Source organism: Guillardia theta, assembly GCF_000315625.1.
Source record: "Guillardia theta CCMP2712 unplaced genomic scaffold GUITHscaffold_33, whole genome shotgun sequence".
Lineage (NCBI taxonomy): Eukaryota > Cryptophyceae > Pyrenomonadales > Geminigeraceae > Guillardia > Guillardia theta.
Window position 1 is genome coordinate 45,671 of NW_005434641.1, and position 24,900 is coordinate 70,570.

At 53.0% G+C, this 24,900-nt stretch overlaps 10 protein-coding genes across 10 annotated transcripts; 5 read left to right on the plus strand and 5 right to left on the minus strand.

The window, feature by feature from the left end:
* Window positions 1–140: 140 nt before the first annotated feature.
* On the minus strand, window positions 141–731 carry GUITHDRAFT_62151 (hypothetical protein; the record flags this gene model as incomplete). The annotated part of the gene is made up of 1 exon (XM_005832669.1): window positions 141–731. A coding segment is annotated over one exon (591 nt), but the record flags the coding sequence as incomplete, so codon positions are not given.
* A 2,390-nt stretch (window positions 732–3,121) lies between these two features.
* GUITHDRAFT_108205 (hypothetical protein) lies at window positions 3,122–5,884 on the plus strand (the record flags this gene model as incomplete). The annotated part of the gene is made up of 3 exons (XM_005832670.1): window positions 3,122–3,491; window positions 3,562–5,689; window positions 5,743–5,884. The coding sequence occupies 3 exons, from the start codon at window positions 3,122–3,124 to the stop codon at window positions 5,882–5,884; spliced, it is 2,640 nt and encodes an 879-aa protein (XP_005832727.1).
* Window positions 5,885–6,491: 607 nt separating this feature from the next.
* Window positions 6,492–10,525, plus strand: GUITHDRAFT_108206 (hypothetical protein; the record flags this gene model as incomplete). The annotated part of the gene is made up of 20 exons (XM_005832671.1): window positions 6,492–6,574; window positions 6,807–6,973; window positions 7,022–7,075; window positions 7,134–7,187; window positions 7,237–7,340; window positions 7,394–7,690; window positions 8,132–8,184; window positions 8,227–8,352; window positions 8,407–8,528; window positions 8,584–8,672; window positions 8,795–8,874; window positions 8,943–9,195; window positions 9,264–9,317; window positions 9,365–9,477; window positions 9,532–9,691; window positions 9,863–9,925; window positions 9,968–10,114; window positions 10,168–10,202; window positions 10,364–10,442; window positions 10,487–10,525. The coding sequence occupies 20 exons, from the start codon at window positions 6,492–6,494 to the stop codon at window positions 10,523–10,525; spliced, it is 2,172 nt and encodes a 723-aa protein (XP_005832728.1).
* A 213-nt stretch (window positions 10,526–10,738) lies between these two features.
* Window positions 10,739–12,304, minus strand: GUITHDRAFT_138626 (hypothetical protein; the record flags this gene model as incomplete). The annotated part of the gene is made up of 10 exons (XM_005832672.1): window positions 10,739–10,792; window positions 10,842–10,901; window positions 10,946–11,035; window positions 11,172–11,270; window positions 11,324–11,441; window positions 11,501–11,577; window positions 11,625–11,706; window positions 11,753–11,781; window positions 11,833–11,945; window positions 12,274–12,304. 10 exons carry the CDS (start codon window positions 12,302–12,304, stop codon window positions 10,739–10,741), a joined length of 753 nt encoding a protein of 250 aa, XP_005832729.1.
* Window positions 12,305–12,410: 106 nt separating this feature from the next.
* GUITHDRAFT_152554 (hypothetical protein) lies at window positions 12,411–13,048 on the plus strand. The gene has a single exon (XM_005832673.1). It carries the CDS (start codon window positions 12,427–12,429, stop codon window positions 12,613–12,615), a length of 189 nt encoding a protein of 62 aa, XP_005832730.1. The 5' UTR covers window positions 12,411–12,426; the 3' UTR covers window positions 12,616–13,048.
* Window positions 13,049–13,126: 78 nt separating this feature from the next.
* On the minus strand, window positions 13,127–14,240 carry GUITHDRAFT_108208 (hypothetical protein; the record flags this gene model as incomplete). The annotated part of the gene is made up of 8 exons (XM_005832674.1): window positions 13,127–13,167; window positions 13,221–13,258; window positions 13,387–13,474; window positions 13,533–13,676; window positions 13,729–13,772; window positions 13,831–14,002; window positions 14,060–14,094; window positions 14,152–14,240. 8 exons carry the CDS (start codon window positions 14,238–14,240, stop codon window positions 13,127–13,129), a joined length of 651 nt encoding a protein of 216 aa, XP_005832731.1.
* Window positions 14,241–15,247: 1,007 nt separating this feature from the next.
* Window positions 15,248–16,934, plus strand: GUITHDRAFT_108209 (hypothetical protein; the record flags this gene model as incomplete). Its single annotated transcript, XM_005832675.1, has 11 exons — window positions 15,248–15,374; window positions 15,529–15,594; window positions 15,635–15,713; window positions 15,809–15,843; window positions 15,881–15,940; window positions 16,103–16,188; window positions 16,238–16,327; window positions 16,377–16,455; window positions 16,595–16,662; window positions 16,714–16,773; window positions 16,824–16,934. 11 exons carry the CDS (start codon window positions 15,248–15,250, stop codon window positions 16,932–16,934), a joined length of 861 nt encoding a protein of 286 aa, XP_005832732.1.
* Window positions 16,935–18,257: 1,323 nt separating this feature from the next.
* GUITHDRAFT_108210 (hypothetical protein) lies at window positions 18,258–20,416 on the minus strand (the record flags this gene model as incomplete). Its single annotated transcript, XM_005832676.1, has 3 exons — window positions 18,258–20,166; window positions 20,291–20,356; window positions 20,406–20,416. The coding sequence occupies 3 exons, from the start codon at window positions 20,414–20,416 to the stop codon at window positions 18,258–18,260; spliced, it is 1,986 nt and encodes a 661-aa protein (XP_005832733.1).
* Window positions 20,417–21,519: 1,103 nt separating this feature from the next.
* On the minus strand, window positions 21,520–22,320 carry GUITHDRAFT_108211 (hypothetical protein; the record flags this gene model as incomplete). The annotated part of the gene is made up of 6 exons (XM_005832677.1): window positions 21,520–21,595; window positions 21,659–21,703; window positions 21,757–21,824; window positions 21,881–22,048; window positions 22,101–22,157; window positions 22,204–22,320. The coding sequence occupies 6 exons, from the start codon at window positions 22,318–22,320 to the stop codon at window positions 21,520–21,522; spliced, it is 531 nt and encodes a 176-aa protein (XP_005832734.1).
* Window positions 22,321–22,811: 491 nt separating this feature from the next.
* GUITHDRAFT_71029 (hypothetical protein) lies at window positions 22,812–23,454 on the plus strand (the record flags this gene model as incomplete). The annotated part of the gene is made up of 3 exons (XM_005832678.1): window positions 22,812–23,114; window positions 23,164–23,247; window positions 23,323–23,454. The coding sequence occupies 3 exons, from the start codon at window positions 22,812–22,814 to the stop codon at window positions 23,452–23,454; spliced, it is 519 nt and encodes a 172-aa protein (XP_005832735.1).
* Window positions 23,455–24,900: the final 1,446 nt, after the last annotated feature.

A 24,900-nucleotide genomic window follows, 5' to 3' on the forward strand; every position in this document is an offset into this window, starting at 1 on the left:
TTGATACTAGCCGCAACGATCGCTGCCCGGGGCCTTTTCTTGCTGTCACCACAAGTGCAGTAGGAAATCATCTTCTCGACAGTGGTGTCGCCCTTTAAGCGTTGTTTGATCATACGGTTCCTGGGATACAGCTCTTGCTGCGGCACCTCACCAGTGACCACGAAGAAGGCCACCAGCCCCAAGGAGTAGACATCCGACGCAAACGATGAAGCTTCTCCTGCATTCACTTCCGGCGCCATCCAGTTCTTAGTTCCTGCACAAGAGCGGCTGGCTGAAGTGCTCTTGCTCTTCTCCTCTTGCTTTGAAAGACCAAAATCAATCAACTTTGCGGTGCCTTGGCTGTTGACCATGATATTCTGCGGCTTAATGTCTCGGTGGATGATCTTGGAATCATGGAGGTAGGCAAGGCCTTGTGCCATATCGAGAACCAGCTTCTCTCGAACCCGAGGTTGCCGGCCTGCAGGAGTGAGTATGTATTCCTCTAGCTTGTGGGGAAGCAGTTCAGTCAAGATCAGGTAGCAGGGCTCACCCGTCTCATCCTCGGCAACGGCTCCGATGAAATCGACCACGTTCTTGTGCTTCAACCTGTACAGATGGTTGACTTCTCTGATGAACATTTTCTTCTTGTCACTGTCGTTATGGAATTCAGCCAGGTTGTGCGGCTCTTTCACCGCCACGTCTTTCTCGTGGTACACTGCTCGAAACACAAGCCCAAACCCACCGCTGCCGAGAACAACATCTGGGTGAGGCTTTCCACGCCCAGTTGTGCGATAAAGCAGGTCTGCATAGTTGATGGCACACATAATATCATGATCATCTCCACGGCATTCAACGGCGAGTTTCGAATCCTTGTTGAAACTTGAACCTGAGGTTGTATCTTGTTGCAGGGCCCATTTCCCTTCTTTGACAGCGTCAGAAATGCCTACTTTTTCTTCCTCAATCTCAGCAAGGACTTTGATCCGATCAGCCGTCGATTCGGGCTGTTGCGCCCATCCTTGAACCAGGCTCTTTACAGACAGCAGCCTCACAACAAGCCGTGCAACAGCCGGCAAGACAACAGCTGGAAGAATCGGTTTCTTCTCCTTGAAGGCTCTGAGGAGATCATTCACAGTACAACCCAAGAGTTGATGAATCGACTCTAACTCGCTCCTATTCCCCCTCGCCTTCCTTGTATCCTGAAGGATCGCGACCAAGGTCTCTCCTGCCAGCCCAACAAGCTCGTCCATGCATGACATTTCGCGAGGTGGTGCTCCAGCTGCCTGCTTACTACAGTGTTTACCATTGACAGGACTTTTACTACCAAGGAGGTTATTTACTACCAAGGAGGTTATTTACTACAGGACTGAATTCCCAGCAAGTTAGCGCAATGTTCTGCTTCTGCTCAGGATGCGAGGCAACCCTTGCTTTGCTGCGCCCCTGCCTCTCATTGTGGCGATGTAGAAAGGAATCGATCAGTGCTCCATGGACGGCTCTGTCTGTGTAAGATGATTGCAACGTTAAACCGAAAAGGACACTGACATTGGTGAAATGATGTTCAAATTGACTATTGGGCACGCGGCATGTTGAAACAAGTCGGTGAGAAGTGATGCTGATCACTTGTGCATAAAGAATACAATGATGACGTTTTCTTTTTCGATGTTTATCAAAAAAAAAAACATGGATTGGGTGATCAGGGAGTGAGTTAAAAGCTTCTTGAGGTTCAGAACGGCTGATTGTTTGTCTGTTTGTATTTGCATTCCAGCTGGCGTCGACATGTTGGGGATGAGCAGGGAGTGAGTTCTGAATATACAGTTTGTGACTGGTCTGACTCTGAGTGATTCACAAATATTTTGATTCCCTTGTGCTCTTCAACATATTGGATGTGCGGGGATGAATAGCCGGTAAATTCACCCTACAACGTGCGGTTAGTCTGACTGCTCTTGCGCCTGATCTTGGGCTATGCTTTGAACTTGGGGATACATAGTGGGTGAGTTTCATATGCTATCAAGTTTTCAGAGTTATATTGAATGTTTAACATGATCTTTCACCGTCTGCTATCTTCTATTCGGCAGGCTGTAAGTCCCCTAGAAAAATCATGGCCATTGATAGACTGACGTCTTCATCGGTTTTTCGTGAATGTAACTGATATGGGTCGGGAACAAGTAGTGTGTAAGTTTGATATTCAATAGCACTTTGATCTTGCATGTCGTCTGACTTGTATGAATGCTCTGTTCCCGTCATGAAACTACAACTGGACAGCCTGTAAGCTTCATGTGCAAGTTTCAAGGTGGTTGTCTGATACTTCCCCCTTTAACGTTTATCATCACCTCTTAAACGGAATGCACTGGGATAGTCGGTAAGTGCGACAGCTATCATGTGAAAAAAGTATTCTGACATTATTTTCATTAACGCGATCACATGAATGTTTAGAATGTAAGCAGATTCCTATGACAAAATCTCCGATTTATTATCTGATTTTTTTTCTGTGGAATCATGTTGGGAATAATGAGATAGTTCGTGAGTATAGTTGGATTAATGCGATGAGGTTTTGATTCATGGTTTTTCACCACTATTTATTTGCTCTGCTCAATGATGCATCGGCATTCTACTCAGGGGGTGAGTTGATCATTGAATGCATATCCAAGGACTGGCTGCTGACGTCTTTATGATTGATGATTGCTCATGGGATGCTGGTCATTTGGGATTAACAGTGGGTAAGTATTATCGAATATTCACTTCCTATTTGCAAGGTTGACATATCGTACAGTTTGTAAGTATCATGTGCAAACATGCAATTTGTTTTTCGCTGATATGGTTCATGGCCCGTCGGGAAACGCATCACCTTCAAGTGCTGTGTAAGGATAAACTGTATCTTTTTTTGATGTGCATCTGACACTGGGTTGTTGAATACTGTACGATGCTTTATCAAATAATAGAATGTGAGTTTTGAAATCAAAGGATATTTCTATACCTGGCAAATAACAATTGAATCCAGTGTGCAAGGTTGCATGGATGGCCCGGTTACAATCAGGTGATCGAACGACGATGATGCCGCTCCTTGCTGATACGCTGATACTTCCTTTGCCGATAGAACGGCTGCCTCTCATGCAAGTTTCAGCTGGGGCTGAGCCAATACGCCCAGATGGCGGAGGAGGAACAGCAGAGGTGCTTACGGGAGGAAAGGCAAGCAAGAGAACGTCAGACCAGGGAGATGATGGAGCGCGAAAGAGCGCAAGCGCAGGAGGAAAGACGGATGAAGGAGGAGGCCGAGCGCCGGAGGGCACAACAAGCGGCGCAGAAAGCCAGAGAGGAGGCCGAGCGGCAACGGGCAAGGCAAGAACAGCAGATTTTGCTACAAGCCAGGGAGGAGGAGATGCGCCGAGCCAGAGATGAAGCAAAAAAGGAACAAGAATGGGAGCGCAGAGCCAGGGAAGTGAGAGAACGCCAGGCCAGGGAGGAGGCCGAGCGCAAGGCCAGGGAGGAGGCCGAGCGCAAGGCCAGGGAGGAGGCCGGTGGACGCCAATGGAATGAAACCCTTGTCGTGGATGATGCAAATGATTTTTCATCCTCTTTGCGTTTTAGCGAGCGCGAGGCCAGGGAGGAGGCCGAGCGCAAGGCCAGGAGGAGCCGAGCGCAAGGCCAGGGAGGAGGCCGAGCGCAAGGCCAGGGAGGAGGCCGAGCGCAAGGCCAGGGAGGAGGCCGAGCGCGAGGCCAGGGAGGAGGCCGAGCGCAAGGCCAGGGAGGAGGCCGAGCGCAAGGCCAGGGAGGAGGCCGAGCGCGAGGCCAGGGAGGAGGCCGAGCGCAAGGCCAGGGAGGAGGCCGAGCGCAAGGCCAGGGAGGAGGCCGGTGGACGCCAATGGAATGAAACCCTTGTCGTGGATGATGCAAATGATTTTTCATCCTCTTTGCGTTTTAGCGTTTTCAAGTGCATCATAACAATTGGACAACAATCGAGGAAAGGGGTCATCAAGGTAGCCAAGGAGAAAGAAGCAGATGATTTGCTTCGGCACGATTGGGATGTATACAAGAAGCTTGTCAACCGAAGTTCCTCTGCTCATGACTACATCGTTGAATGCCTTCATGCAGAAGGATCTTGTGCTGGCTTCTTCGCTCTTGTCACTGAGCGTGCCAAACGATCGCTGGCAGGTTGGATGTCAGAGGCCTCGCTCAACGCTCACAAGGCTCATCGCCAGGGGATCATAAGGCAGCTTGGCTGGATCGTAGGGTTCATGCACGAGTGCGGGTTGGTCTGGATGGGGATCAGTGCAGACAACTTTCTGGTCTTCAGTGACTTGAGGATCAAGGCAACTAACTTCACTTACGCTGGTGAGGTTGGGTCCCTGGCAAACCACGCTGACGATGCTGCCTGCTGCTTCGTTGCTCCCGAGTTGCTCAAGGATGCAACATGCAGGCAGAGGCTCACCTTCGAGATGGACGCATGGTCCTTCGGAGTGACTGCATTCCAAGTCTTCACGCGCAGGGATTTGTACTCTTGTCTTGGACTGTCTGATCCTGTTGAGATCTCGCAGTTTTGGGAGGGTGGGAATGAAAGGATTTTGCAAGAGCGGGTCGCGCATGAGTTCACAGGTTTACAGACTGACCAGCAGGTTCTGAGGTTTCTGCTCGGACGAGATGGAGTTGGAGGTGTTCTGAGAGAGGACCCTTCAAGACGAAGGACGGTCTTGCAAAGCCTGAAAGAGTGCTCACTCTTCACAGAGCAAGAGACAGTCATGGGGCTGCATGTCAAGATAGATCGGATGGCTGAGAACATGAGGCAGCTGAAGAAAGAGATTTCGGAAATGAAGCCTTTTATCAATGACGGAATGCAAGTTTTGATTTACCAAGCTGCCACGAATGAAAGGATCAACAAGGAGCTGTGCAAGCTCCGAAGCTCTCTGTCATCAATATCTAAGAGGGACGGTGATCTGATCAATCAATCCCAGCAACTCTGTAGCAAAGTTGCAGGACTGTGTAATGTTATGCACGACATGTCCAGACAGGTGCAGGGACACTGCTCACAACACATGCAAGAAATCTCACAGAGATTCGATTTGCTTATCCAACAATGCCAGCGAGGGTCGGATGATGAGAAGAAAGAGATTTTAGAGAGGCTGCTAGAGCAGGTCGGGGTTATGCAGCAACAGTTGGGCAACGTGGAAGATCAAGTCAATGACATCAAGAAAAGAATGGAGGAGGCGATCAACGCCAGTCGGTCTGCAGTCTGGCTGCTGAATCAGGCGTGCTTGTCGGAAGCACGAGGCAAGATGGCGCCATACCTGGTGTGGATCTACCCGCAGGAAGAGGTGGAGTCGTGGAATCCCACGGACTGGATCACCAACAAGCTCTGCATCAAATTCATCTGCCCAGTCAGTCTCAAGTTGGCCGACAAGACGTTCGAAACGTTCACGGTGAAGGAGAGCGTCCAACTGTTCGCAGAGATGATCCCCCCAACTCTTAATGCCCTCAAACCGGCACTAGAAAAAGTCAGGTGGCTCAACTTGCCCCTTGCAGGCCTCTCTTCTCTGGAATCAGAGCTGAAGAAACAAAGAGCTTTCAGCCAGAAGCTGACGGAGCTCGAAGCAGTCGACATGATGTCTTCATGGGCGCAGAAGCACTTCCAAGGGGTGAGCTCGGACGCGCAGGAGCCAGATCTCAACTGCAACAGGAAAGGAATCAAAGCGCTGGTTCAATTCATGGAGTCGGTGGACAGGTTGAGATGAACTAGTGTTGCACTGGCTCGGTTCATGCTGACGTAGGTGGCAGGAACTGGACGGCAAAGACCGGGCTTCAGTTGGTGTCGGCACAAGATGGGACAGTCGAGTGGGTCCACCCTGAAGTAGCCAAGGACTTCAAGGAGAAAGGACGGGAGATGCTCCGAGGCCGACGGGACCATTTGACTCTGTGAAGCACAACTATAGGCAGTCCCTGCTCGAGGGTTGTTTCTCCTCAGCTAGCTCGAACCGTCGGCGTGTGACTTCAGTGCAGTGAGCAACCTAACGGTCAGATCAATCTGATGTAGTAAACAAGCTCTGTCGCAGCCAAACTTGGCCCCCACTGAAACAACTTGCCCTGTTGTACGGTCAGTGTCGTTAGACCAGCCCCGGGCACCACTGAGGGTGAATCCCCGCTGTGGCGTTACTGGTGACCAGTCACTCCATGGCGGGGCAATCGGATCGTCGGAGGGCCTCAGTGACTCAGGAACTTCGGAGGCTACGGTGACCGTTGAACGTTTTTGAACTTCAAGTTGGAGGCCTGCCCGCCGTCACGTTCAGTCTGCCAGGCTGAACTTCCGAATTCTTGACGGTCGCCGGGCTGAGTCAAAACCTCACCCGGAACTGGAACTTGAACTTGACTCATAATGGCCGCATCAGCCAGTGACTCTCATCAGTGCCAGTCATTTTAATATCAGCCTCATGATTGACGGAGGCTGACCTGGCCAACAAGCTAGAATTAATTTCAGTTCGGTCAGATGGGGGAGGTGGATCCCTTGAAATTTGAAAGCGCGTGTAGCAATGGAGGGATTGTGCGGGATGGCAGAAGACACGCAGGAGGCGATGGCGATGCTGGAGAAGGAGTTGGAGACTGCGAACAAGAGGTAAGAAGAGCAAGATGAACACATGAACGAAGATAACTTGTTGTTCTTGTGCTGCAACGATCGTATCTTGCCTTTCTGTTGTCAGCCATGTTTTGTACTCAACTGTTTTCCGACTACACTTCTGATCTTGTTATCATCCACAACAAAACAACGAAAAATTCACTAGTCTTGACACTGAGATATATTGCAATCACAACAGCGTCTGATCGAATCTGATTATTTCATAATGAAGGTTGTGGGAGGCTGAAAATGAAGTCCGAGAACTTTCCAACAAGCTGGAGATCTCGAAGCAAAACGTGCATGTATTGAGACGTGGCTACACGGAGAAGATCGACGAGCTACAACGTCGAATCCTAGAAAAAGATGAAGAATTACAGAAAGTCATTCGGGATTATTCAGGTGAACTGCAGAATGTGCAGTAAGCGCTTCTTTAATGTTCTCCTCCAGAGCGGTTATCTGCGAAGGAATCAGAGATGCAGAGGGTATTAGGAGAATCTCAAGGTAATGAGTAGCATCTTGTTGCTTTTTCTTGAGATCATGAACCATATATGCCCTTCAGACGCTATGAGGGTCAAACACACGGACATTCAGAAACTGATGGAGGACAACGATGGTACCTGAAAGCTTGACTGTCAAGAGTTTGACATCTTCTGTCTGCCCAGCCCAACTGAGAATTCTCAACAAGATCTGCACCGAGAGGGCTGCGATGATCGAGGAGCTGAAGGAGGAGAGCTCGGAGAAGGACAAGATAATCCATACCCTTCAGGTACGCTCGACTCGGTCGAGGGGGCCAGGTTGCAGCTGAACGACTGTTGCAAGGAGATGGTGGCGTGCAGCGAGATGAGCGACAGCAGGAGGCTGTCTATGCGGCAGACGAAGAGGATGGCTTCACCTCTGAGGGAGAGCAACGGGTCGGCAGCGAGGGATCTGGTGTTGATGGACAAGGTGGAGGAGGACATGGAGAGGCGGGTAGAGACGCATCTCGTGTTTGAGAACAGACAAGTCGATCAGATCTCCAACGGAGTTGTTCATTCCGCTTCCTTCCATGACGTCAAGAGAATGACGTGCTCTCCTATCCCGATCAGTCGCAAACAGAATGACTCGACCGAGTCCCAGGTGACTCAACTTTCGCTGTCAGCCTGCCTCCTGGTTTTGTTGTCCCCTTCACCCCTCCTCGTTCTGCTCTCCTCCTTCGCCCTCCTCCTGCCTCCTCTTTGGAAGCCTCACGACCAAGTTGCAGTTGTCAATCTCTCAGGAGCTCGACGATTCGATCAAAAACTTCATGAGCCCAGGATCTCTTCATGCTTCTCCTGCATCTAACAAACTTGACATCTCTAGTCTTGTGAGCCCCCTCTCCGCTCTCCTCCTCTGCTCTGCTCTGCTCTGCTCTGCTCTGCTCTGCTCTGCTCTCCCTCCCCACCCCTCCCCCACTCCTCCATCCCTTCCTCTCTAATCTGCTCTCCTCTGGTCTCCTCCTCTCTCCTCTCTCCTCTCTCCTCTCTCCTCTGGTCTCCGCTCACTCTCCTCATCTCGATGACTCACTTGTCCCCTACACAGCAATCGATCTGGACGCAGCTCTACCACAACGCCATGTCGGACAGTCACATGTGGTCTTGTACTCCCTTCTCCCTCTGCTGACGTCGAGCTGGCAGGGTCGTCAAGATAGAGAGGGAGAGTCGCTTGCAAATCGACAGCAAGCCTTGTCTCCAGAGCGACTACGAAGAGCTGCTGTCCGTCAACCACATCCTACAAGAGAGGCTCCGATCGAGCGAGCTCGGGTGATTTGGATGCTCCTGGGAGGGAGGGAAGGGACTGACGCTGGGGGCCCGAAGTTATCAGATCGTGATGAGGGACCTGAAGGAGGCGAGGTCGACGCTGAGCTCGCAGCAAGAGGCTCTGATGCAGAGGGAGTCGATGCTGAGGAAGGTGGAGGAGATGGCAGGAGAAGTCGTTGGTGATGCCAAGACTCCCCCAGTCTTCTGCTCGGTCCGTGCTGAGGGACATGGCAGGTGCCCTCCGGGACGTGGCGCTCCTTGTGTCAAGACTGGACGAGAAGATGGCGCAGGAAGGATGCCAGACCGAGAGGCTCGTTGAGAGCGTAGAACATCTCGAGCGTCTGTTCTCGACGACTTTCGCGCAATTCGAGAGGATCGAGTCTGAGAATGTCTGCTGACCTGTTTGAATTGGCGTGTCTGTGCTAATCCACGCCTCTCTCTCTAGATGATTCTCAAGGAGGAGATAGCAACAAGGAACGTGAAGATGACTGGCGCCATGAACAGCCTCAAGTCTTTACAAGAAAGGTCAGCATGCTTCCCATCCTCCTCCGCTTCCTCCTCCTCCTCCTCCTCCCTGACTACATTGGCATCAGGTGCAAGCAGGACGAGAACGTGTGGATTTCCAAGATCCATCATCTCGAGCTTCAGCTCGCACGCGAGGCTGCCAGGAAGTCGCAGGAGGAGGATGGCGAGCGAGTCAAGGACGGCGGATCCCTACCCCCTGAAGTCCAGAGGAGGCTGAGCCAGGCCGAGGAGCTGCACCACATCTCCGAGAAGCAGATCGAGCTGATCGCCGAGCTGCAAACCAAACTCAGGAGGAGCGAGCAGAGCAGAGTTGCACTAGAGGTGAAGGAGGAGGAGGAGGAGGAGGAGGAGGAGGAGGAGGAGGAGGAGGCGGCTAAGTTGTGGGGCAGACGGAAAGCAAACTCAGGAGAGGGCGCGAAGGAGAGCTGCTGCGATCGCTGCAGGTGGGGTGAGGAAGGTGAAGCTGAGGACGCTTGACGGCGAGCTGCAGGACGAGCTGGCGAGAGGAGAGAGAGTCAGCATGGCGCTGGAGGAGACCGAGAAAGTGATCGAGGAGCAGAGCAGGAAGATCGAGTGGCTCCAGAAGAAGAACGACTACCTGAGGTGAGCGACGGGCGGTGTGAGGGGAGGGTCAAGTTGTGACGTCATCATGGGAAGGGAGAGCAAGGTAGACCGATCGGAGCACGAGAAGCTGAAGATCGACATGCTGCGGCAGAGTGACCTTGTCCTGATGCTGCAGCGCGAACTCGAGGTCAGCGAGTCGGACTGCAAGCACAAGACCATGCAGATAGGCTTTCTGCGGTCCAAGTACAACAAGGTGAGGCTGGGGAAGCCATCATGATGATGACAAGACGCTGCGATGATGAGGATGATGATGATGACGACTACGACGATGATGGAGATTGTGATGATAGAGATGATGACGACGACGATCGTGGCCGTGGACATTTTGTTTCACCTTCCTTCAGCTCCTCACCTCTACCCTCAGGTCCTCTCTGGGCTCAAGGGCGTTCAGTTCACCTTGGATTACAACCTTCACCGAGTGGAAGAGGTAACTGGCTCTACTCCCCCGCGCTCCCTCACCGCCTTGCAGGAATTCAGGAAGGAGTTCGCTAAGAAACTTGCCGTCTCACGTATCTGCCATGTCGAGGAGGAGGACGAGGGAGAGGAGGGAGAGCGGGGAGGAGGGGAGGAGCAGGGGGAGAGGTCTGTACGAACTCGCTTGCAAGACTTCAAGCAGGTTCGCGTGCTTTGCTTCCCCTTCACCTTCACCCTGACGTGGAAACATCACAGGCACAAAAACTGTCGCTCGATGGCAGTCAGGACAGGTATTTAACGAATAGTCCATTTCCGCCTCTCCTCCTGTTCATGTTTTCGCTTCCACTCGTCTATCCCTTACCTTCCTTGCCTGCTGTCTTCTTCACCCTCCCTCTGCTCCTCCACCTTCCCACTCTCTTCCTGCTCTTCCCGCTCAGCTTTTCTCTCCCAGTGAGGAGGCCGACTGGAGCGTTTGGCCCATTGCGACTCCGCACCAGCCTTGCAAGTCGACGATGCCAGGGAGCCGGAGGGTGAGGAAGCACGCGGCACGTGCCGTCTCTGACCGAACCTGCAGATCGCCGCATGCCCTCCAGGGTATGAGGATGAAGATTGAGGAGAGGGAGGGGGTGACTCCTTGGGTTGTGACTTGTACGCTTTCCTCTCTGAGAGTTGTTGTGATGTTATTTATGAGTGTAATGTGTCAGTGTGGATAGAGCCTTTCCTTGTGAGCTCCGTCTGCAAACTGAATATGTAATGATAAAGTTTCATTTGATCCATCACATTGAGTTGTCCTCAACTTAAATCCCATTATACATCAATCGAGATTTTAGGCCGAATCTTTCGACAAGTCATTCAACTTCGCCATGATCTTTGACAGCTCCTGCAAGCGCTCCTCCCTCAGTCTGACCTCGCCTCGCTCAATAGCTTACCTTGTCCGTATCCTTCTGCAACCTGCGCAAGTTCTGGCTCACTGGCTTGCTCACTTTGCTCTGCAATATCGTCAGGAAAGCTCTCCGACATCCCAACTCCTCACAGTCTTGACTTCGTTCTCAAGCGTCTTGATCGCCTTGGAAGTGTCGCCGGCAAGCTTTGAAACGGAGCCACGGATGCTCTTCAAGTCGGTCTGGAGACATGGAGTAGGCGTCAGATACTCGCCACGCAGCTCAGGTCACTTCACGTTTTCCGACTTCTGCTTGAGCTCGTCCTCTTCATCCTCATGGTCGAAGTAGCTATCATCTCGTCAGCAGCTGACAGCTGACGGCATCATTGCAGTACTCAGCATAATCGTCTCCGAGATCCGTTCCAGACGCTGACTCTCTCATAATCGCATTCGACAGGCGAGCCTGCTCGTGCTTGGCCTACATCATGTCCCATCAGCAACAAGGTCACCTTGACACGCCACCTCCTCTACCTTCAAGATCTTGATCCTCCAGTTGTTCAAGTTCAGCGCATGCTGAGCAGCATCTTCTGCCGCCCACTGCAGCTGACCGCCAGAGAGCATGTTGTCTCCTTGCCAGACAGTAGGGTACCTGTAGGGTTGGAAGGGATTACTATCCTCTCCTCCCTTCCACGTCCTAGTTGCACTCACTGGTAGGCGTTGGGGCCCACGGGTACAGCAGGAAGTCCCCAGGAAGGTGAGGTGACGACAACGGGATCAGCATAAGGCTAGGAATTTGAAGTCACGAGAGACAACGGAGCACGTCGCTGTTTACCAAAGCAGGAGGCAAACTCGTGTAAGTGGCCATGGTCGGCCCACTCTCAAGGCATGGTGCCGAGCTCATGACGTCAATCGACCTGCCATGGATTGTGAGCAATACAAGAGAACAAATGCGAGCCTCACCCATCGCAGTTGACAGCAATGGAAGTCTCCTGTTTCGCAGTATGAACATCATGTTGCACATCCCACAAAACATTTCAAACCAGAGCAGTGCGATGAGTCCGCTTGGTAAAGGTGTACACGCCGCAAAGGATCATCGTGATGGCTGAAGCTGTCACCGCAAATGCAAGAGCAGCCCTCCTTCCATTCTTCCTCGCTGGATCCACAAAGTGAGCAGAAGCGAGTGCAATCAACTCTAACAGTCTGCCCTATCTAACTCCTTTCGCCTCCCTACGTAACTCCTTCCTTTCGCCTTTGCCTTCAATCCCTTCCTGCTTCTTCCTCCCCGTCCTTCTCCCCTTCTTCCTTCGGCCGCATTACTACCACCACATCCACAAGCATAATCCTCCCTCATGCTCCTCCTCCTCCTCCTCCTCCTCCTCCTCCTCCTCCTCTCTTCTTCTCACCATCCTCCTCCTCTGCCTCCTCCTCGTCTCATCTCATCTTTCCATCAGTTTCAAAATACTCTCGTCTCCATCGCTTACCTCGCCATCCAAGCAAAGCCTGCTCCTCCATGGCGCCTCTTCGGACTGACGTTACTTTCCGGTTCAGACCGTTACGACGCATTTCATCTCCCATGACGGTTATTTCTATGAGTCGACCGTTACACCAGACCGGAAATAGAGTGCCTGCCCACAATGTTCGAACTGATGTGGGAGAAGCGCACATGCGCAGTGGTGCCAGAGGTGATGCATGGCGACATGTCGCTTCGGACCGCATCCATCGGGACCCCCCACTGCAATTCCGCCACAGGGGTATGCACATGCCTTCCGGCTTCTGGGTCCTTCGCCAAAGGGCAGGGGAAAAAGAACCCTGCGAGCAAGTGAAGTTTGACCAGCAGCTCGTCGCATGGAAGGAGCTCAACCTCTGTTGCGGTGAGCTCGGTACATCTACTTCAGACATGATGCGTGTGTGGTGCCATGGCGCGAAGCGATCATCAGCATGACGTGCAGCATTCAAAGAGCTTTTTTTAGCCCGACGGGGTCGGGATTTGCTCAGAGGCATACTACTTCCTTCTTCAAGTTCCTTCTATCAATCTGGAGTGAACCATAATCAGATAACGCCGATCTCAGATAACGCCGATCCTTGCAAGTGAAATAACCAATTTGCAGTTTGTTTGGATGGTGTCATGACTCAGGCGTGAATATTCTTTGGGGGTCGACCACAATAGTATGGTACGGTATCAATGTTAGATCAATTATCACATCTTACGTTTTTTTATGTTACTTGTACTTCCTTGATAAAATTGAATTACATATTCTCATGTTGTCTTTTCTTTGTCTCCTGTTTCGCTTTTCTGCGCTGGTGTGTTCCGCGCAACTGCAGCACGTTGCATTCTCATTCTTTTCTTCCGTTCGCCTGCTCCAGATCAATCACTTCTGCAAAGATAACAACGAGCTTTTCTTGCCTATGCGTCGAAAGAATTTCATACCTATGAACGCAAAGAAGATCAGAAACGTTGGCCCATATCTGTATCAAGCATCAAGTAGGAGAAACAGTGTGCAACCACGTACTGCTCCAAGAAAGTTTTCTTGGCCGGTTTGTGACCTGACGAATTCCTCGTTAGCTCCCATGTACGGCTTGTGAATGGCACATACCCATGATTGTCTGTATTCCAGAATTGTGCTCCCCACCGCCCGACGGCATCACGGTCAATACGAATGTACTTGGTGACGTAATCAAGAACTGTTTGAATTTACATGTGAAAAGATGTGCAACAATACGTCGTTCTCCCACCTGATACACTCCTTTCTGCCTCCCATGCCAACTTCCGGTCGAAATGTAATGCCCATTCTGGTTGAGCTGTGCGCAGAATCAACGACCGCCCGAGGCTCGACCGATCCGTTAACCTTGAAGTCAAATTCGAAAAGAGTCTTGAACTTGAGTTCTGAGCAATGTCTATCATCAGTCAAAGAGAAACAATGCCACAGCTTGCTGACCGGGCTCCTCGGATTCTGGTGCAGAAAACAAATCAACCGTTGACCTATCAACACTGGAAATGAGCAAACAAGCGAACACGAGCACATGGAAGTCGACAAGACCTTGCTGTTCTGAACACTCCCTTGAACTCAGAATCGATCTCAACGCGTACTCTCATCGGGTTTGTGATCTCGGATGTTGTGGTTACGTTCTCGAAGTACGTTCCAACTAGCCGGCTCTCCTCATTTCTCATGACATACTGGCCATTCTTTGGAGCATCCTCGACACGACCATCTGTAATGCATCTATCAGCTGAGGCTACGGGATGCTCCTCCGACACGATCAAGCCACCTGAATGCGTCGTGATGATCTGAACTTCCCATTTCCTGCAGCACGATCAGCTCGCGATATTTCAAGGATTATCATGGAGGCAGAAGTGATACCCTTCGAACCACTTGGCAAACGATGTTGGAGTGGATGCTGCAGCTGAGGAGGAGATGAAGAATTGAACAAGAAAGAGGGTAATCTGCATTGACAAAACTTATTTCTAGGCCCTGCTGGCATGCGAAGAAGTTTTTCGTTGTTTCCTTCCGTTCAGCGAGGATCTGGGGAGTCTCGGAGGCAAAATGACTCATATCATCACAGGGGTTCTAAAGTTTCTCATCCATTCTCATGCTGCTCTTTTTCTCCTTACTGCAGCTGCCCTTAATTCTCCTATGATCCTTGCTTTTGCCAAACAACCCTCTCCACCTCGTTCATCTTCGATTCCACTGCGAAACATCCTCCTTTTCGACCCTTAATTTCGTCCACTTCATCCTCCTCCTCCTCCTCCTCCTCCTCCTCCTCCTCATTATATATTATCTTCTTTCCTTCAGTGACCATTCCTCCTGCTCCTGCTCCTCCTCCTCTCTGTCTCTCACCAGAGTCGTGGAACTCGCCGCTGCAGCCATTTTCCCTCCCTCGCGCGACCCGCCTCGTCAGCTGTAGGCACAAGACAGGCACACCTGAGTGTTACCGTCCGGGCCCGGCCTCGTCCGGGCTGCCCGGGTGGAGCAGGCGGGGATGTGGTCCCCGACGCATACAAAGGGCCTCCATGGCAGAGTGCAGTATGATGGGAGTCGCTTGAAGGAGGAGACGAAGAGCTGAGGAGAGAGGAGACGGAGCTACTGGACGAGCATCTGACTGTTGTATGAGCGCAAGAGCAAGAGCTGTGCGATCCTGACCCCCTTAGAGCTCTCAGGCGCCATGTGGACGATGGGGCCGCGGGGATTGCTGGTATCGATGGTACTGCTGACGTTCCACCTTGAGCCCTCTGCATGTTTCTCGCGTACATTCGCTTCCTTGCAACATTCAAGGAGGGCAACATCGTTCGCCAGTGCAAGCTGCGTTCTTCAACAGCCCAGGAAGGAACAACTTGTTGCTGTACCTTCCCTCGATCCCCGTTCGACCCTCCAGCGAAGCTTCAGGCTCCTGCCCTTAGGATGCTGCCTCCTCCCCATGATGGCTGGAGCAGAAAGTGGAGGACAGGATCCCTCTCTCATGTTAGCTGCCGCCACATCTGCACAGTCGCTGCTGGGAGGAATGATATCTGGAGCCATAGCAGGCGCAGCGGTGGATCTTGTGCTGTATCCCATCGATACAGTGAAGACAAGGTTGCAGACACGAAGTAAGCTGAACGTTACGTGCTATGAGTCTTGCTTTACCAGCTTGGTCCTCTGTCTGTCTGTCTGTCTGTCTGTCTGTCTGTCTGTCTGTCTGTCTGTCTGTCATGTTCCCTCAAATTTACCGTTCCATGTTCATCACTTACTGATCCGTGTCAGATACTGTCAAGTTCGACATCGAACTTCTGCCAAAGTTGTACTCTGGCTTGTTGGGGAGTTTAGCAGGTGAGATGATCTTGCAAAGACGGTGATGACAGACTTCCAGGACACGTTCCATCCTCCGCTCTTTTCTTCGCTGTCTATGAGACGTCCAAGGCAAGTCGTTCACTTGATACCAAGGGATTGTAACATGGCGGCCAGGTCTTCATGCTGGAGCCGGTCTTTGGAGCTGGAGCTGTGAGCTGCCTTGCAATGCCTTCGTCATGCTGATGTCATGCAGGCGCTATCACAACTACTGGCATCAGCGGCGGTGCGGTGAGGAGCTCGTGTGATCGAAGTTGAAGATGCGCAGGGGAACCTTGCGGCCTCGACGATCCGAGTGCCGACCGAAGTGGTCAAGACTCGACTGCAGGTGTGTGAGCAAAGACTGGTGATGGAGGATGAAGAGGTGGAGAGATGTGAGATAAGGGGGAAGGAGGGTGAGGGGATGAGGAAGGTAGAGGGGAAGGAAGGGATGAGAGTGGGAGAAGAGGGAGGGACGAAGAAGGAGAGAAGTTGAGGATGCTTCGTTCAGCTCTTGCTGTTCTTGATGATGTGCTTGATACACAGAGCGGAGAAGAGAGCTCTCTGAAGGACTGCACTGTCAACATCTTGGAGCAGGTCCCTGCCTCGTCTCGCCCCAGCTCGATGGCCAGCTGAACCATGGCAGGACGGGCCCTCCGGCTTCTTCCGAGGGTACCCGGCATTCCTGCTTCGTGACCTGCCGTTCGACGCGATCGAGTTTGTCACATACGAGCAGGTGAGCGAGGTAGGAGAGCTCATGCTGCTTCCTCCTCACGCTCTAGCAGCTCAAGATCCTCATCCTTGCCTTGACCCACGCGCCCTTGAGCGATATTGAGACTGCGGCGATAGGAGCGCTGGCCGGGGGTGAGGAGGAGCAGGAAGGGCAGGAGGATGAGGATGATGTTAGGGTTGAGGAGGATGAGTAAGGGTTGACGAGGAAGAGGCGGAGGAAGGGGAAGTAGAGGAAGAGGAGAAGGTCATATCTTGGTGAGAGGAAGGGCAGGTTTCACTGGAGCCGTCACGACGCCCGTTGACACGATTAGGGCGAGGCTGATGAACGAGGCGGGGGAGGTAAGGGACGAGAGGCAGGGGAGGTCGAGTTGCTGACCACGGACGGGACAGAGCGAGAAGTCCTACGGCGACGTCTTTACGACGGGAAGGAGGATGGTGGAAGACGAAGGGGTGAGTAGGAGAGGGGCCCGGGGCCCAGCATGTGATCCTGGGCCTGGCAGGTCCAGTCGCTCTTTGCAGGACTTGTTCCCAGGGTCTTGTGGCTGTCGCTGGGAGGAACAGTGTTCTTCTCCACCCTTGAGCAGGCAAAGACCTTCTTCCTCTCCAGCTGATCCTTCAGCTGACCCTCCAGCTGGACCGCTGATTTTGGGTGGCTTTTTCATCAATCATACCCGGCTGTGAGTATTTAAAAACGTTTCTGAGGCCCCCTGCTCCTTCCTTGTCCTTGTCCTTGTCCTCGTCCTCATCCAGACTATCATCTCGTCTGGCCTGGAAACGCCGTCGAGCATCTCTCCTCCTCTAGGTTCTACAGACGCAGAAGTCCGGGAGCACTCGCTTGTCTCTGCTCTCTGCTCTCACGAGGCAGCACACGAGACTGCAGCAGCTTACCTGCAGACCTCGTGCTTGGCGTAGGGAGAGATCCTGATGACGTTTCGAATTGTCCAGAAGTCCTTGAGTACAGAGGAGGGAAGCCTCTTTGCCGCCTCCTCCTTCCTCTCTCCTCCTCCTCCACCTTCTCCTCCTCCATCGGATGCCAGGTAGAATTGTGTTCTCCCCAGCAAAGGGCCGAGTTCCATCTGGGCAGGAGTGAAGTCCACCAACTCTTTCTGCTTTCCATCCCAATGTTGGGTGAGGTAAACTTCCACCACCCACTTGCCCTCCATCTCCTCGACAGGCAGCAGAATCTTCTTCTTCTGCCAGCTCGCGGACCACTCTCGTTTCACCTGCTCGCACCGCGGCTGTCGGTCAGGAGGAAGGCGAGTAGAGGGAGCGGAAGTGAGTCATGGGAAGGAGGAAGTCGAAGACAAGTAGAGGGAGGAGAAGGAGGTAGAGGACAATAAGGGGGACGAGGAGAAGAAGGTTGAAGAAGCAGGATGGGTGCAGAGCAGGGGGTCTGGGAGGGAAGAGGAGAAATTACCGTGCTGATAGAGTATTTCCATGTCTCCTTGTTGGGTTTGATCCATCGGATGGTGATATGGAACTCATGCTCTACAACAGCCTTGAAGGAGGAAGTGAGAAGAGGAGAGGGAGGAAGTTTGGAACGCACCCAAGTTTGAGCAACGAACATCATCACCTTCACTCCAGGAGTGAATGGCTGAATGGCGTCCTGTAGCATGAGGGTAGAGTCAGGGCAGGTAGGAGGGAGCACTCAAAAGCCTGTGAGATGGTTGTGCTGCCTTCGTACCCTCTACCCATGCGGAGTTTCTTCAGCGTGATGCCGTTGGTCACTGACCTGACAGACGCAAATGAGTGGGATCACATGCTGATAACAATGGCAATGATGGTAGCACGGTTGTAGTTGATGCTGATGCTGATGCTGATGATGATGATGATGATTGTGGCACGTAACTCCAGCAGTGAGCGGATGATAATGATGATGGTTGTGGTGGTGGTGGTGGTGGTGATGATGACTTTGTGGCGCACAAAACTTCTGCTTACTTTTGTCCAGGTCTCAGGCCCTCCTTGAGAGGAAACAGTTTTCGGACAAAAACAGCTTCGAAAGTTTCGTTGGTGACCAACGCTGACCCTCTTGTTGTCAACTTAATGATCACCAGCGAGTCCCCCTCAACTTCATCATCCAGCAGCTCCGTCTCAAGACTCTCTGCCCGCAGATTCGACCCGAACTCTAGATGGACGCAAGAAGTTTTCTCCTCTGTGAGGCCCCCGCTCGTCGACCTCTGGACGCCTTCGTTGATGTGCTCTACCGCCCATCCCCCGAGCGACCGGAGCTCGAGGCCGTTGAGGAGTTCCTCGTCATACGGCGCGAATTCAGTACACGCGCAGTGCTCCAGCATGATGTTTGCGTCCTGGCAAGTGCGGGTAGCCGGGAAGCTGTCCATGAGGGAGAGAGCGTGAGGAGAGGAGGGAGGTGTTCCCTCGCCTATCTTGTGCAAGTTGATGATGTGCCTCAGAGTCGCGTGCACATCGTAGGGGGTCGTCAGCTTGGGCTGGTTGTGCTTGGCGTACGCTGCCATCGCTGCATTCTGAGACGCGAACTCGTCGGGGACAAGGAGGAAGAGAGCCGGGAGTTTCGATTCCAGCCGGCCCGCCTTGGTATCCTCGTAGAACTCGCCGTACCAAACTCCATGATCCCCGCACAGGACTACAAAAATCTCCCGAAGCACGGATATCCTCAGCAAGGACCGCAAGAGGTCTCGCAGCTCTACGTCGATCTGCCTTGCTCTCAGCATCGACGGCTCGTGCGCGTCCATCACCGACAGATACACCATCTTGGGTACGTGGCTGTAGCTGCTCCAGAACTCCTTCACGTAATTCGCGAAGATGCTGAAGATCGACTGCCCCCCGAAGCAAAGCCGCTTCGTGGGTGTACCGAAGGAGTGGAGTTGAGGTTCAGAGCTCCACTCCAGCACCTTGTCAAAGATGGAGTGGACCGAGTGGTCGGCCATCTGCTCCGCTATCATCCTCGCAGTCTTTATGGTCGACTCCGGCACCTCTGCATGCTCGAATGTCTTGAGGCGGATCCGAGGGAGAGAGGACTTGCTCCCCACGTACTCTCCATCGAGAAACGCCGTCATGTACCCGTTTCTTCCCGCCTCTTCAAGAATCCACTCCTCCGACCTGTTCGTGTCCCGATCCAGCCAGTTTTGCAAGTCGCTGTACTTCTTTCCTGCAAGGTACGCAGGGACGTTGTTGTGAGTGCCGCTGCTCACCACATTGAATCTCTCGTAGTCATACATCTGGAACTGATTCCCGACCCCGGGCTTGTCTCCTTTCTTCAGGAAGTCGAGGGTAACTGGCAAACTTCGCAGAGCTTGCTCGCGCGAGAGCGAGTCCACCATGATGAACAGGATGTTGGGCTGTTCATGGTACTTCTTGAATTTCGCTGCACCATCCCCTCCTCCTTTCCACAAGTCCTCCTCGATCTTCTTGGCTCGTTGGTACTTCTCATGATTGAAAATCGGGTGCATCAACAAGGTCACTGCCTCATTCCCTTCCTCCTCACAGCGGAGAATCCCGCTGTCACTCGGCATCAGCATCTCCTTCTCCACCACGACACTAGTGAACTCGAAGGTGGACTTGTCGAGGTAGTGGAACTTCAGAGCCCCCTTGCGGCATGTTCCTTTCATAGGGACAAGGAGTTGCTCGTGTTCTGATAGTGATACAACCACCCCAAGTTTTCGCTGCTTTGGGCACTCATGCACGTCCCGGCCCGCCTCCTCGAAGTATCTCTGCCACTTCTCATCCAACGAAATGTTGGGGATGGGGCAGTACATTTGAGAAAGGCCGTGGTTTCGTTTGGCATCAATCCGTCGTCGCTCCTTGCTCTCTGCTCTCCCTGACTTTGGTTTTCTGGACGCTTGGTTCGGCGCATCGATGACGAGGCTGCAGAAAGAAAGAATGAGAGAGAGGAGGAGGAGGAGGAGGAGGAGGAGGAGGCAGGGAGAAGACGAGAAGGGAGAAGACAACAACTGACGAGGAGGGAGAAGACGAGGAGCAAGATTCTCACATGTCGAACAGGAAGGGAAGCAGCGAGAGCAGCCCAACGACGACCAGCAACCTTTCGAATAGGTTCCTGAGAGGATCATCCCATACAGTCAGAGAGCAGCCAGGACTTCTCTTACACTTCTCCCATCCACATGGAATTCTATCTGCTTCATCCCCAAACTCGTCACTTGCCCCAGCCCTACTCATTCGTCGCACCCCAATCTCTTTGGTGGTTGCATCATTACCTCCACCTTCATCTCTCTGTCTCTGTCTCTGTCTGTCTGTCTGTCTCTGTCTGTCTGTCTGTCTGTCTGTCTGTCTGTCTGTCTGTCTGTCTGTCTGTCTCTGTCTCTGTCTCTGTCTCTGTCTCTGTCTCTGTCTCTGTCTCTGTCTCTCTCCTCCTCCTCCTCCTCCTCCTCCTCCTCCTCCTCCTCCTCCTCCTCCTCTCGTCGTCTAGCATCATACACTATTTCATGTGTTCCAACAATAAACACATCTTGGACCTGATATACATTACATTGCTCTACGTTTTTATACCCGTCATCCCCTCATTCTCCTTTTTCGCAAACCTTACAATCTGCTTGCCTTCTACTTCAATTCCCATTCCTTCTACCATCCTTGCCTTCCTGTCCTCCTCCCCTCCCCTCCCTTCCTTCGTATTCGCCATGTTCGCACCTCATTTTTCTCGCCCTTTCGAACGTGTCCACGAGTTCATTTCGTAGCAATAAAATGTAGGAACCTCGAGCCACCCTCAGGATCTCAATTACACAGAGGAAAAGGCAGAAAACTGCGGACGCAAGCCCCTAGGGCATATTCGACTCGAGTGCACTGAACATGTGACCAAACACGGATCCGGGCCCATGATCGGATCATCGGCGGCAGCGGGGCCGGACGGCGGCGGAGTGCGGCCCGGCCGGCGTTGAACGGTTGGAGTCACTGAGGCCACTACTTACTGGTGTCAAGTTCTGCTCCGACCGTTAGTTACCGCCGTGTGCCACACTCAGCGGCGGCCGCTAACCCGGCGGTGACTGATGACTCAGTGAGGCCCTGAGCCCGGCTCGGTGCCGGGGCGGGCCCGGGTGCTAAAAGCTCGGATCGCCGGCCGGCCCGGCCGGGGCTGCCACTCGGTGGCACTGGCACTTGGCGGCCGCCGGGGCATAGGCGGCTCGGCGGGCCCTGCCAGCTCCCGGGCAGGCTTGTTATGTTTGTGCAGATTCAGGTGCTTTCTCTCATGGTCTAGTTTACACGCTTTTATACATCTAGAAAGCGATTCTTCTCATGCGGCAGAACTCGCCGGCAAGTCTCTTGCTTCCCGAACACAAGATACCTGTACGGTCAATCTCAGTCAGCCCTGGGCTCTTCTCAGCTCTCCCGCTCTTCTCCTCGGTACCTGTTGGGAGCTACGATCCTCGAGTACACGAAGTTTCTCAACCACCTTTCACGTTGAACATTCAATGCTCAAATGCCAACTCATCGTAGCATGCACACCTTGGAACGACCCACCTCGCCCATCGCGCCATCTGTCTGAGAGCTCCTCCTCCCACTTGCTCCACCACCTGCACAACGAGACTCAGTTCACCTCCTCAGCAACAGATCGATCGCATCGATCTACCCGCAAGACTGCATCGCTCCTGTCATACACAACCAGCTCTTTCCTGCTGCTCAAACGACCGAGGTCCGGCTGTGATGCGATGATGTCCATGGGCTCAAGAACGATCAGGGTGCTGAGATCATCGGGATCTCTTCCCACTCTCTTCATGAGCGTCTTGCCAACAGCTCCCTGCATGCCCCATCATCCTCCAACCCCCCGCCTCTCCATTCTTGTCCAACACCTGAAGTGAAGCGAACTTGTATAAGCCCTCTCTGTCCCTCTTCATGACAAAGTCGACCTGAAGGGAGTCAGGGGGATCCAGGTCAGGAAGAGAAGCTTCTGACCCATCCATTACACAGGTTGCAGACTCCGTCGTACAGGATCAGCCTGTCTCCCTCTTGATACCCTGCTTGCTGCAGAATCTGTTCGTTGTACGATGCGGTGTGAGAACCCGAAGCCATAGAAGCTAGTCCTCGCGAGGGAGTGAAGAGAGCTGTGCTAGCAAGTAGCCGAACAACCAGAAGTCTTGAAATCATGGCTGCTGTCCATTGCCTGTGTGTTCCGATATCATTTTCAAGAGGGAAAGTCTCATCGAAACATTTTGCAGGAATGCTTACTGCTTCTGAACATCATCAAATACAAGTAGCTATCTGTCTCTCCCTCGCTTCTTTCTTAATATGCATCTGTTTTCCCCACTGTTTCACATCTCTGTAAAGATTTCTACCAGCATTCCTCCTCCTCTAAGCTCGGATCCACCTCGCCATAGTTGTATGTAACTTTTACAGCACCCCACCTCACAAACATCGTACTTTGTGCCTAGGGATACAGGGGTAGGGTAGGTCCGTTCTAGCAAGGGTATCAAACATTTGATCGATGGGGTAGGGGTAGGGATCATACCAGATGGGTGGGTAATCGGATTAAAAGTAGGGGGTGGTACCTGCTCCCTTATATCATGCGAGCTGTGCCTGCGCTGTTCATGGCGATGTGCGCCACGGCTTCGGCCTTCTCGTCGTCCCATGCACTCAGAATCCTCAACCCAAGAGTTCTTCCTTCCTTCCCTTCCTCTATGTCCTCCCTCTGCTCTCGAAAGAACACGAGGGCGGCTCAATGCGCCCCTTCCCTGGGAGGTCGCGCTAGGTTTGCGTCCAGCACAGTCCGCATGCAAACGCAAACCGCATCCGTTGTTGATCCAGAGAAACAGCTAGCAGATCTCGGCATCACTCTCCCGCAGGTTGCATCCGCTGCTGCCAACTATGTGAGCGATGAGCCGTCGTTGTACACAGCAGCCATGACCCTTGGTCCAGATTCCCTATGTGGTTTCTGGGAACTATGTTTATGTTGCCGGTCAGATCCCAGTCTTGAACGGAGAGATCAAGTTCAAGGGAAAGGTGATGATGCACAGATTGTTGTCCTCATTATCTTATGAACCGGTTGCACACTGTGTTGTCTGACACAACCCGCAGGTCCCCACGGACAAGAGTATGGACGAGGCTTATCAGTCCGCCAGGCTCTGCGGGTTGAACTTGATCGCTCAGGTACATCTTTCTCCTCATTTTGGTGAAACATCACCGCTGACATGTCTCCCTCCAAGGTGAAGGCTGCTTGCAACGGTGACTTGACCAAGGTAAGGCCAAGGAGCTGCAAGGGTCTTTGAAGGAGCTGCAAGGGGTTGGCAGACAATTCACCCGTGTCCTAGGTGAAGCGCGTCGTTAAGTTGGTCGGGTTTGTCAACTCTAAGGATGATTTCACCGATCAACCAAAGGTGCCCGCACTGGCCCCTCTTCCCACTCCTCGCCCTGTTCCCCACATACCAGCATGTGATGGTCGATAACTCAGGTCATCAACGGAGCTTCTGACCTGATGGTGGATGTGTTCGGCGAGAACGGAAGACATGCAAGTATGTTCTTCTGCCATGGAGAATCTCTTGTCCCGACACGCCAGGGAGGGTCATGACGTGTGGCGGTAGGGTCTGCTGTCGGAGTCAACACCCTCCCCCTCGGAGTCACCACTGAGGTGGAGGCAATCTTCGAGGTGGAAGTCGACAGGTTGATCTCTCTTCCCTCCTGCCATCTCTCAGCTCTCTGTGGCAGCCCCTTCGGTCCTGGATATGACAAGAAGGGCCAGCCGACCAGGTTGTTGCCGGGCATGAAGGTGATGGAGGCAGGTGCCGTTCCTCCTCCTCCTAAGCCTTCGCCGCAGGTCGAGGCGGTGGACCGCTTCTTCGGGGACATCATCACAGTAGCAACCGTGAAGGAGGTCAAGGGAGATGAGGTGAGAGGTCCGGGCCCGCTCGGCTCCGGCATGAAGGCAGTCCCCAGGTGCTCATCGGGTTCGATGGATGGCCAGAGTCGTACGACTACTGGTGCAAGATTGACGACGGCGACTTCCAGCCCCCCGGCACCAGCATGCGGGCACAGGCCCGCCTCTCCCCTCCCAACGGCTACGTCGGATACTTCGACTGGGCCTCCTACCTCGAGGTGACTGGAGCCTGATGCTGCCCCCCGAGCTCAGCTCAAGTCTTCCCTGGCGCAGGAAACCAACTCGATCGCTGCTCCTCCTCAAGTGTTCCGTTCCAAGACCGTCTTCCCGTCCTTCAAGGTGTGACAGATCCTGCTCGGCCTGCTCGGCTGACTGGGGCTCCAGGGAGACAAGGCCATCAAGTTCGAGCTGTGGCACCGCATGGAGGTAGGGCTGGTTGGAGGCCGTTAGGATGCTCACCGCTGACCCGCAGGCGCAAGTCGTTCCCTTGCCTCCTACTCAAGAGCAGATGGATCGGGATGAAGGGAAGGGATCCGGCGTGTCGAACAAGTAGAGGAGGATTGCTCCCTGTAGACGTTGAAAAAAACTTTGATCCCAAAGAAGGAGAGACGTTTGATGGAAAGCAGAAGGTGATGGGGAGATTGCTGGAAGGGTAGCTGGGAGCGATGGATGTACGGATGGATGGATGGATGGATGGATGGATGGATGGATGGATGGATGGATGGATGGATGGATCGGATGGGAGGGAGGGGAGGGGAGGGGAGGGAGGGAGGTCGAAGGGA